Genomic DNA, 12,733 nt, shown 5'->3' with positions numbered 1-12,733 from the left:
ATAATTTAGCGGTTATCCTTAAGAGCATGCTGTGCAATTCACTTTTCATACTGAAACATTATATTTAACATCCTCATCTAGAAAACTGGAAGAAAAATAAAAATATTTCTTTCTATGCGATGAAATAAGTTTATCAAAACTAGGAACATATATGTCACCTTTCCTCATATATGCTTAGAATTTCAGAGCAAAAAAAAAAAAGCCATATGTAAAATAAAAAATATAGATGCGTACTGAATGTATGACCTACATTCTGTCATAAAAGGTAAAGTCCATGCTCTACTGCTGCTAGTTCATCCATCTCACTTGGCTGTTAACTCTACAGAGATAATATTCAAGAAATACACAAAAATTTCCATCTTTATTAGGCAGAAAAAGTGATGCTCCAGAGCTTTGCTGAGCAGTGATGAGCCCCCTCATCACCTGGTAACCACATCTAGACGCTGACCTGAAGCTTTCAGAAAAATCATCCCCGGAGGGAATTTGATAGACTCATTAATGACAACCTGAAAGGATGTGTGCTTTCTTTCTTAGATCACTATTCCAATGACTTCATTCAGCTCATATTTCAATGCATCCTGAAAACTGAAGGAGGTTAACATGTCCTTTATGGGGTAATCAGTAGGATCAATTTCAATGTCTGGTTGAACTGCTCACATAAATTCCCGAAGACCAAAATTCCCTAAATAAATGTTGTGTGCACAGCCCTTCTGTGGGTCAGATCTCACAGTCCAAATTTACAATACCAAAATATAAACATCACCACAATACTCACTTTTAGCTTCTTGTTTAGTTTACAGCAGTATCTGTACACCATTGCCAAGTTCAGAGGTCCAAAATCTGCATAGAAACTGAGATTTAAGGAAAAAAATGTAGTTAGTAAAAATGTAATTTTTAGTAACATCAATGCTTATTTTTATTTTCACTAAAATTGCAATCAAATTTCAATTATCTTCAGAAATACAGTCAATAATATTGTGACATGTTTGCATAGTGACAGATAATTACTAGCCTTAGTGAGGTGATCACATTGTAGGGTATATAAATGTTCAGTCACTATATTATACACCGGAAACTAATATAAAATTGTATACCAACTGAATTTAAATAAAAAGAGAAATACGTAGAAAAAATAATTAAACAAATAAAGATAAACCAACAACAACCCAAAAAATTATTCAGGATTAATACTGGGTTTTCCTACCGGAGAGAAATTAATATAACTACACAACCTATAACAGTACTTACCTTCTTTTTGGCTATGCTACTTTGATATTTAAATTATTTTTATTCTACCTAGTCTACGATTACTTGAACATTAATTATAATCTTTAAATTACTCATGGATACATTTCTGAAGCGCATTGTTGGTCCTCAAACTGTACATTTTACCATTTGTTTTATGAACTTCCTAACCTTCTAACTGCAGAAGCATGCCATCAGATTAAGATTGAGGATTATAATTGGTAGATGTTGTAGGAAGTTGTTAAAGAAAGCCTCCAACCAATTTTGGAAGATATTTCTCTGTTCTCTTCATTCTAATGCCTGTTTTTTGTAACATCTCCAAAAACATCAAAAGAGATGGGATTTGGTCCTAAGGTGACATTAAGAAACATCATTTGTTTGAAAAATATTAAAGAATACAAATAATAATAAAAAATTTTTTTCAATTATCTTCAGGAATAAGGGTCAGTATATAACTGATTGATAGTAATCCAAATAACTAATGGTTTCATCCTACTAATGACCTCCAATTACTATAACCAGCCTCTTAACATTGGACAGTTTTGAGTTCCACCTTCTCTTATCTCCTTGCCAGGACTTTAAGTAAAAGACTAAAAAACAGCCAATGAAAGAACCAACTTGAACATAACACGTATATGGCCTATACTTCCTGATTTTATTTATTTATCACCTACTTCATCATAAAGCTCGTGTACTCTGGGTTGCAATTCCAACTATCCCACTCAAACATTGCTCTCAGTTCTCTAGTATCTTAAATCCAGTGGTCTTTGTTTCATTCTCCTTGGACTTTCTCTATCACATGACACACTAGCTTGTCTCCGTCTGTCCACCCGCTGACACCTCCAGGATACAGTCATCAGTCTGCAGATCATCCAGTGCCCTGAATTGAACTGATAACCCTATGGAAAACAGATGGCTCCTAACTTGAGACCCAGCATCAATCTTTTCCATCTTCAATTAACTGCTGAACCTCACATCCATAGGTCTTTCCATTATCTGGAACTCAGAATGTCTAAAACTCAACCCATCTTCCCTTCAAATCAGCCCACCAGACTAAAAACATTTTGCTTCTCCTCGTCACTCAGACACAAAACTCTGAATCACAGTAGGGCAACAAATAAATATTAATTTAATTTTCATATATCAAATAAGCTACTATTCTAAGTTCTCCCTCCCTTTGCCATTCCTACTTTAGCAACAAAAGTCCAGATCCTCTTCATCTCACATCTTTACTATTTAAATTTGCTCTCTCCCTTGCCCAATCATCCTATAGTCCACCCTTAGAAAACAATGCCCTTCTCTCAAGTTCCCAGAACTTACCATCGAGCCACTCTTTTTGCCCACTACACATACTGCCACATACTATGAATTATCTTCTCAAGTGTTGTTCCTACCTGCCCAAATGCAGTGCAAGCCTCTCACTTGGGGACTGTGTCTCATACCTTATATGCTTAGAAGAATGTCCTGCTCATAATATAAAACTTCAACAAATAAGTCTTCATTATTAATATTTTGATGCTCAATTTGAATTTAACCTAGACTATATATTTACCAAATATCAAGTTCCAAAAAAAAAAAAAAAAAAACCCAAAAAAACTTTTATTTTGAGGGAACCATTTGATTTCATTTTTCTGCTACCCAAATTACACAATCATAGTTAATATCATTACACTACATCAAATCTGCCAATAGCTATTTGCCTTACATAAATAAAGAATATTAAACTTGTACGTTTTATTTGCATTAGGCAAGTTGGTAATATTTTGGAACTTATATTCCAGGTAACACCAAAAATTGTTCAGTTGTCAGTTCTTGCCCACTGACTTCATGAAAGGAAGAACACAGAGTTAAAAAAAAAAAAAAAAAGGGAACCTTGCAATAATTTGAAATAAAAAGTTCTTGATTTATTTCTAAAGTTAAACAAAATGCCCATGAAGCCAAATGAACTATGCCTGTAATACCAAATTACTGACCAGTCCACGACCTGTCAACAAGAATCCACTCAAAAGAACCAAAATGAAATTTATAAATAAGCACCTACTGGCAATGGATTAAGGCAGCCTTGTGTCTATTACAGAGATTTCCTCGTCCTTGGGTTTTCAGAAGCAATGTGCTTGACTAATATACCTTGCTTTTTCCTACTTACCCATAAAGATTGACAAATAGAATTTTAAGGTTAATCTGGCATTTTCAGTTCTGGTTATTTCAGCTTTTCAAACTCACTTTGAACAAATTGCAGGAAAGCAGAAAGAATTCAGTTCCTCTAAACAGTTTCATACTAACCATTACAAGCCCACTTCAATTACAAACTCAAAGCTGCACAGTTTCTAACAACATAGTCAGCTTAGCCATGTGTAACTTTGGAAGCAACACGGTTAACAAACACAGCTATTTCACCAAATACCAGGAAATAAATTGGTATACTCCCAAAAAACAGGAAAAAATAAATCAAATACAGACCTCGTCCTTATGTTGATCTGCACGCTCCATCCAACGTGGTAGCCACTAGCCACATGTGGCTATTTAAATTTAAATGAATTAAAGTTCAATAAATTAAAAATTCAGTTCTCCCATCATACTAGCCCATTTCAAGTCTTTGAGAGCTACATGCAGCTAATGGCTACCAACTCAACTGGACAATCCAAATATAGAACATTCCCGTCATTGCAGAAAATGTTCTGCACTGATGGACAATGATCAAGATGAAAAGATGAGATAGGAACAAAAATAACTATAAAATACTAGAGAAATTGCCAAGTACCATGAGTGAGGTAGAGATAAAATGTTTGAAGACAATGTTCTTCCTTTCAGGGCCCACACACTTCCCAACAGTGACATTAGGCCCTGGTAATTCTTGTCGCCTTCGGTTCAAGGGGGTCATATTTCCAATTAGCCAGTTTGGGAACTAGAACAGAGAAGGACAGGTAGAAAAACAGAAAAAGATCTAGTCTCCATCCTCCTTTAATATCCCTCAAAGAAACAGGTTGTTCTAAGAGCATCAGATAGCTACTGTGAGGAGGGTAACACCTCTGTCTTGGCCACAGCACCAGGTTAAAGGTAGATGAATGACAAGTGATCTTAACCCAAAGGGTTTCCCACCTCACAATATCTTGAAACTCAGTGATTAGCTTTCATATTTAACAAAAGGAGGTGTGGGCTTCAAGGCACATTAAAAAATTCAATCAAAACCTTTGCACAGCCAAGAGCAATTTAGAACGGATGTTCAAATGTCAGAATTGCCACAGACAAATATAAAGTCAATAAATTTTATCTTCAGGTCATTTTATATATCCTTTCCTACAGTATGTACAGCTCTAAAAATATGTATGTATTTATATGAATATAGTTTTATATAACTACATTGTTTTCTAACTAGCTAAATACATTTCTGAAAATGTCAAAACCATTGGGGAAAAAATGGTCATGGTTGCTCAGATCCTGCTGGGTTATTACTAACTTTGTGCATAATAAAGTGCTATGAATAAAGAAGACACCTTCCAACAACATGCTTCTATGCGAGAATCTTCCTAGACAGAGGGGGAGGGAAATGGAAATACATTTATAAGGCAGACCATTAGCTAGAGAGAAATAATAAAATACAAAAATCAATTAATACCAATTGACATAAGTCAAATGTGGTAGAAAGTGTAAAATATGTACTTGGGCAACTTGGAACCAAAGCAGGAGAATGAAAGAACTGGACTCAGGGTAGAAGAGGAAAAATGGAAGGTCATCAATCTGGGGAGAGTGAGAAGGGGAGGAGAAATGGCAGAGATAAGCGAAAAGAAATAACAAAGAAACCTGAGGACTAAGTGGGCTCCTAACCCTGAAGTTAATTACATTGGAGTGTTTTCTCCGTGCTGGTAATTCCCAGGATGAGCCACAGCCAAGCAGGGGCCCCCACTTTTTCTTGGGTAAAGGGGAAAAGGGGGATCTGGTCTCTTTTGGGCAGGAAAGCCACAGATATTATTTGATTATTTCAGAGTTCCCTCTGCTTTCCCTCCAGATGAATAAGCGAATGAACAAATGAATGAATCTCCCTTACCAATTTGTAAATTTCTTCTTGTAAGGTTGGCAAATTATTGATCAATCACTAGAACAAAACTCATGAATTACTAAGTGAAAAATCAGTCAATTTCTCTTTTAATTCAGTAAGTATAAATATCCAAAATCAAATTCTGTAGGAAAGAAATTAAAAGAATTAGAGCTTTGCAAGTGGTGAAGGGAGGAAACAGAAGGGGGGTCATCTCCTTCTGGGAAGACAAATAAATGGAAACCCAAGGATGAGAACAAACGTTTTTCCAGGTCATCCACTACCCACAGGGTCACCTGCTACCCACAGTGCTGATCCTACAGATTTGAAGGGAAATAGAAGTTGGGCCTAGGGCCCTTTTTCTTACACCCAGCATGTCTAGCTCTTCACACAAGATTTATGAAGTTTACGATGTCCCATTATTTTGTGTTCGGTTTTTCAAGCACACTCTAATTTAAGTGGTCCATTCCCAGAGGAATCGTGGCATAAAACATTGTTATACCTTATTTTACATATCAAAAGTTTCACCTGAAAATTTTCAACTCCTCAGCAAAAAGATAAGCTACACTCCAAGCAATATTCACTCATTCAACAAAATTGTGACCACAAATTTCAAAAACGCCTCTGTTGCTCAGCAAACACCAATCTAAGATCAAAGTACAGTTCAAGTTTTTGCTCAAGCTCTTAACACATGACAAACCACAGTCACACTGATGTTGACTTCCTAGGGAAGAGAGACTGCTCATCTAAGAAGCTTCCCAGTCCCACACCAGTCACATAGAATCTGATGGAAAACTAAAAAACCACTGGGAAGCAAGGGGGTCTAGTCCCAACTCAATCACTCAATGTGCGTGAACTGGTGTCTTAGCCTTTCTGAGATTACATGTCCTTATCTATCAAATGAAGCTGCTGAACTCGATGGCTTCGAAAGTTCTTTCCTGATATATTATGTTATATTATATTATGTTATATTATGTCATGTCATGTCATATCATATATCACATGACATTTCTGGCTATTATATATATTACAGACTATTATATATTATAACATATACTATAGACTATTACATATATTATCATATGTAATTATATATACATCATATCATAGAGTCTAGAGAGTCTATGACTCTAGTTATCCATATTGGACAACCCATCCAACAGTTCAAATGTTTCTCAAGGGCTACTCGCCCTATTTGAAGCATTCTGTCCTCTCAAGATGTTGGGTCTGGTTACAGAAGGCATTTCCCTCAGAGTGTCTCCTGGGCAAAGAGGAAGAACCTCACAGCTTTCTCCCTGAAATTCACTATGCTTCCTGCTCAGCTGGAGGACAAACAGACCAGAAAGCAGCTTTGTAAGGCAGGGCGCGCTTAATATTACTATTTACTTACCTACATAAAGTTTGACACTTGTCGAGATCACAAAGGAAGGAGAGAACCCCCATATCAACTCTCACTCCTGTCCTTTGGTACATTATTTAGGTTTCGGGGACAGTCCAGGTACATAACACCAGGAGAATGAGGAACCCTTCTCCACTCAGTGCTGTGGATGACAAAGGGGTTCTACACAAAGTAACCTCACGTAAACTCCTAACCTGGCAGGTTATGGTGGGTAGTCATGCCCAGGCATATAACTTTTTAGTAAAAGGTTTATCTTTGCCTTAGGAAATACCTGTCCATTGTTTTTGTGCATCTAGTTTAACACACCTTTGAAATAAACCGTGACCACCCCAAGAGGGCACATAATCCAATCCCCACCTTGCTTTCTCCCACCCTCATGTGATCTTCCTTAGTTCCCTCCTTAACTTCAAAGCATTAAAAAAAAACTGCAAAACTGTCATTATCCAGAGAATTTGACATCTTGCTTCCCAGCAATTGTCATCAGTTTGGCTCAAATAAATTGTTACAAAAATTTTCTACAGGTTTAGATATTTCTTAACCTGGGGCAAGTAGCAGGGCCACATAAGGCTTCAGCTGCTACTTCTGTAAAATGGGTTAGGGTTGCCACTTCGCCTTAAAAGCCGAACAACAGACCAGATGGTACCAAGGAACCTTCCAGCATCAGGGTCTGTACTAATTCTGTGACTTCTCTCTTTGAAGCAAGTCAATTAATAACAACCCCTTTCGAGACTCAGATTAAAGAAAACAAAAGGAGATTTCAGGAATGTACTGATAAGATTAAAATCCACTCCCACAGAAATGTTCTCAAGCAGTGAAAATTAACCCCTTTTTTTGAATGGCAGGTGCTGAAGGCAAGAGGCTATGCAGCATAAACATGACTTTGAAAGAAAACAAATGATGACCGATCCCCTGTATATAAAAGACCAGCCTTCCTCACATTTCGTAAAGCAACTGAGGCTCTGAAAAGGAAAATAATTACCCTAAAACCCAGCGATGACCACATTACCTGTCTTAAGCTCTTGGAATTAAAACCAAAACCCTAAAATTTACCTGTGAGACCCAGGGTGGTAAATCCCCTACACTCCTCTTTTTGGGGACTCATTTTGCACCATTCCCATTTTTTTACTAGTAAGCTCCAGCCAAGCAATTTCTTTTAGTTCTTGTCTCCGGCCTTTTGCACCTTACCCTCCCTGGCCTAGGTAATATATACTTAGTGTTTAGGTCTCAGCTCTATAAGGGAATTCTTGCATGATCCCCCCCACCCCCCAATCCTACCTCTGCTACTGCAACCTGCAGGCCAGGCTCCTGGTGTTAGGTGCTTCCAAAGAATTATAGGTCTTTCCTTCAGAGCACTTACAAATAATCCTATGTCTGAATATTTCAATAATATCCTCCCTACAACCTACTAGACTATAAGCTCCAGAAGAACAGGGCTGGGCTAAAATTTGCTCACTATTATATCCCTAACACCTGCCACAGAGACGACTGAGTAAATGAATGAAGGAAATGTTGAGACTGCAAAAATACTGCCTCTTCCACTGAATCCTTCTAAATATACACCAGGTTAAACATGGGGAGATCTCAGATATCACATTATACTAGCTTAGCGGACAAAATAAGACTAAATAGACAAAATTGGCAAGAATGACCTAAGAAGGAAGAGAGAGTAAGGGAAAGGGGAACAGTGACATCGTCCACCTCTAATGCCCGGAAAGGCTAGGAGCACCCCATGCCCACCGTCAGTCCTGCATCTTTATTACTGGCTTGTTCCAAATGTGGCCTGCTCCAGAAATAACCCCAATCTAAAAAGGCTTACCCCAACTATACATCACCCCAAATCCTTTTCTCTTCATAGGAGCCCCTCAATTCTGAGAGTTTTGCAGAGTTAAAATCATCCTAAACCTTTACTTTGGGGGTTTCTAGAGCTGTCAGCAATCTGCTGTAGGGCACGTGGAACAAAACACAACATCTGACTCTAGTGAAGGGTTTGGCTGAACAGGAAAGGCACTATATTACCAGCCCACCACTCACAGATTCCTAGAAGAGATCTTTGTAAATTGTTTTATCTCACCCTTAGAAAAAAAATTAAATGTTTTGAAGATTTCAGATTAATTCAGCTGCAGAGACTCCATGATTTGACCACCAGGGCTAATGAAAATGCTTTATTAATTCCACATTCTCTTAAAAGGAAGGGAAATATATTGAATAAGAAATTAGTTATACAAGGAGCCCCAGTTCAGAAATCTCAATCGGGAATATAAGGAAGAATAACAAGTAAGCCATAAAACAAAGTCATATTGTTTCTTCTAATGCTTGCCATGAAACCCATGCCCTTTAGCTATGTTTATAAGAGAGTCTCAGTCTCACTCAGAGTATACTTAGTCTTATTTTGTACCAAAGGCTAATGAAATGTGATGTCTGGTTTCTATGCCCATAGTATATCAGACTCATCAGACAGATCGGAGGGAGGAGGCACCCATCAGTGGCTGCTACATTGACAGTAATGTCAAAAGCTAAGCTGACAGCAAGCAGCACCTACAAAGTCATCGTACAGTAATACACGTGCTCATAGTACAGTAGTCCCTTGTCTGCAGGGGATATGTTCCAAGATGCCCAGTGGATGCCTGAAACCGTGAGTCGTACCGAACCCTACGCATACTGTTTTTTCCTATGTGCACATACCTAGGATAAAGTTTAATTTATAAATTAGGCACAGTAAGACATTAACAACAATTATAACAACATACTGTAATAAAAGTTTTATGAATGGCTTTGGGACCATTATTAAGTAAAATAAGGGTTACTAGAACACAAGCACTATGATACTGCGACAGTCGGCCTGAAAACTGAAATGGCTACTAAGTGACTAATGGACAGGTAGCGTATACAACCTGGATACACTGGGCAAAGGGATGATTCTCGTCCCTGTCAGGACAGAGCAGGATGGCACTAGATTTCATCATTCTACACAGAATAGTGAGAAATTTAAAATTTATCAATTATTTATTTCTGGAATTCTCCATTTAATATTTTCCATTTAATATCACCATAGGTAACTGAAATCAAGGAAAGTGAAACCACAGAAAAGGGAGACTACTGTAGTTAGTCATCAATAAAAACTGACAATAAAATAAAACCATTAAAAGATATAAGATGCTTAGCAAACAGGAACCGTGTGCTACATAAGCAGAGGGTCTTTTATTCCTCAGGAGCCCCTAAAACTATCCTTAATTACAGTGAAACTATACAACCACTGTATTCATAATAGTAGTCTGAGTATCACAGAAAAAAAGCTAATCAGTAACTTCTTTAAGAAGGTAGAAATATAGATTTATTTTCAAAAGGTTTCCATAAATTATAAAACTTTGATATTTGATTCTGAAGTTTTTAATATTTGAATATTTGAAATACGCTTTAATATTTCAAGATGTGATTTTCCAAATCTTTGTGGAAGGTGCCTCACTAAAATGCCACAGTCCCAGACAAAACTGGGTAAATTTATGACTGGAATATATACATCAAGGAGAGCAGAAATAAAGCATCTTTTCTGGTTCTCAAAAGAAAATTAAATTTTATAGCAAAAGAACAAGTCCAAACTAGGAAATTCTTATTTATCAATCGGATTTGAACATCTTTAAGTCCAAAATATTAAATTAATAAATAAATGCAACCTTTTATTTAAAAACTATAGCTCACACAAACTATTTTCTATAAAGAAGTCACTGTCAATTGCAAATAATTCTGATCATTTACCAGATGTTTCCAAGTTGTTGAGGACTGGAAATATTATATCCATTCAATAAACAGAGCAATATTTTGTATGGTTCTTTGGTGGTCCTAGAAATATTTAGTTGTTTGGTAAAGTCAACGTTTTTTTAAGTAAATTGAAACTAAAGCTTAAAAAATTATTTTAAAGAAACCATGAATTCCACACTTAAGTGTAGAAAGGACAATTCAAATCAGTGAGCCAGAAAGGAACTTGAGATCAGCCTTCCGATGCATCTCCCTTCCAACACACCTCTTTAGATTGTAAACAAGTAAATATCTAAATATCCAGGACAGGCATTGTGTATTTTCTGCTTAAAGATCACACAAGACAAAGATCCTCTTTCACTTTTATTACAGACGCCCCTTTTTACTGTCTCCCCACACCAAAAATAAAACAAAGCAACAAAAAGGTAGCTCCTCCTTCTGATTTACATACATGGCCTACTTTAAAGTGTCACTTTCTCGAGATCACCTGAACCAGAAATCTTGAACTTATCTTCAGTTCCTCCCCCCACCATCTCATCTGGTCAGTCCCAAATACAGTCAATCCGCACTTTCTAGCCCCTCCAACATCTGACATTTCTGTTCCAATTGCTACAACCCTAATCTAATCCTGCCACAGGCTAACAGAACAGACCTCACCTCCCATCCATGGGGGTATTGTCATAAAGCACAGCTCTGAGCAGTCCCTCTGTCATTCATAAACCTGTAGAGCTGAGATCCAAAAGCTTCCCACAACCCAGTCCACTACATTGCCAATCTGACCTGTGGCCTTTCTGCATTCAAATATTTCTCCTCACCTAACAGTATCTAGCGATTCCCAAACACTGAAATCTCTTCTTTTTTTCTATCCTCATCCTTCACTCACTCACTCAGCTAAAATTGCCCGAGCACCACCTATCTCTCTGCCAGGCTCTGTACCGGGTTGTAGGGACACAGTGGAAAGCAAAACCAGGTAGTACTTGTCCTCACAGAGATCATAAAACATACTCTTTGCTCTTACACACCCTTCGAAAGCTAGTTCAAACATCACTCCATGAAGTCTTTATCACCCTGGGCAGTAAGTGACAATCTCTTCCTTTCTTGGATTCTTAATACATACATTTGCAGTGTTTGTCATCTACTGCCCTGCACTGTATTTGTGTTCACTTCCTTCTTTCTGTATTTGCGTGTCCCCAAAGCATTAGCACAGTGCCCTGTACCAAAGTCTATCCCATCTTAATGTTAGTTTCTTCTATAGCAGTTTTCAACCACTTGTAAGTTTTAAGTTATGCTTTTTTCATTTCCCATAAAAATGTATTGTCTTTTTCTTTCTTTCCTTAATCACCAAGGTATACTAAGCTGTGGCTAAGTACGTCATTTACTTTTGGCTTTGGAATGTGTTTATGAACTTACAAATGAGAACATCTGATGTCTTAGGAACTTACTTCAAACAAAATAAGCCGCCCTGTGGTGACTTGGCGCAGAGCTTGGCCTGTGGACAGCTCCCCTGCTGGACTCCCCTCAGCCCATTGGTCTCTCTCTCAGGCTGCCTGATTAAGACTCGCCCTCTTTTAACTGAGTCCCTAGCACCTCGGTTAAATTTTGCACTATTCACCAGGCTTATCTCAAGCACACTGAAAGAACTGAATAACAATTTGTCCTTATGAAGATGAGTGACCCACTACCCACAGTGAATGCCTAGGAGGTCAAAACAGCAAGTATTTAAATAAATCAAGATCTAGAAAGTAAAATTTGACTCTAGTGGGTCACACATTTGAGAACTGACTGGTGAATGTATACAGTTATGTCCATTTCCTCATCATGTATATTATGTAGTACTGTTGGTTATATGCACAAGTATACACTTAACACAAGCACACACCTAAAACTCAGGTGTTCAAAACAGAGCATGAAAAAAAGTGGTCGGGAAAAATACTGGGTTATTTTTGCAAGGTTAGAATGGAAGAAGGGGTAAGAAAGTATAAACCTATCATCTTTTAAAATCTAAAGAATTTTCTGAGTTTTTAGGTGAATTCTATAGAAAAACCATTAAATGTTAAGTTACACCAGTTAAGTAGCAAGAACATTTCACCAGACAACCTGCAAAAGCAGTTTTCATAGGCTTATAAAACTGGGCTTTTGTTTTCATTTATCTCCTGTTAATTCATCTATCTCCTGTTAATATATAATGATAATTAACTCAATTAATTTCCTCTCGCTCTCTTTTTTTTTTTTTTTTTTTTTTTGGCAGTCCACTGAAAGGAGAAAGAGTAAAATTACACCCACAAAAGTGGAATTGTGGGGAA

The 12,733-nt window shown here is 37.3% G+C and overlaps 1 protein-coding gene across 2 annotated transcripts in view; it reads right to left on the bottom strand.

Annotated features, from left to right (window-relative positions):
• The window catches only part of CDC14A (cell division cycle 14A), a 135,026-nt gene that overhangs the window by 115,690 nt on the left and 6,603 nt on the right, over positions 1–12,733 (bottom strand). For both annotated transcript variants that reach the window (XM_019747037.2, XM_074318476.1), the window contains exon 3: positions 776–851. In XM_019747037.2, coding sequence (XP_019602596.2) covers positions 776–851 — 76 coding nt within the window. The remainder of the gene's footprint in view (positions 1–775; positions 852–12,733) is intronic.

Source organism: Rhinolophus sinicus, linkage group LG14 (assembly GCF_036562045.2).
Source record: "Rhinolophus sinicus isolate RSC01 linkage group LG14, ASM3656204v1, whole genome shotgun sequence".
NCBI classification, from domain to species: Eukaryota; Metazoa; Chordata; class Mammalia; order Chiroptera; family Rhinolophidae; genus Rhinolophus; species Rhinolophus sinicus.
This window is presented reverse-complemented; position numbering and strand designations above follow the sequence as displayed.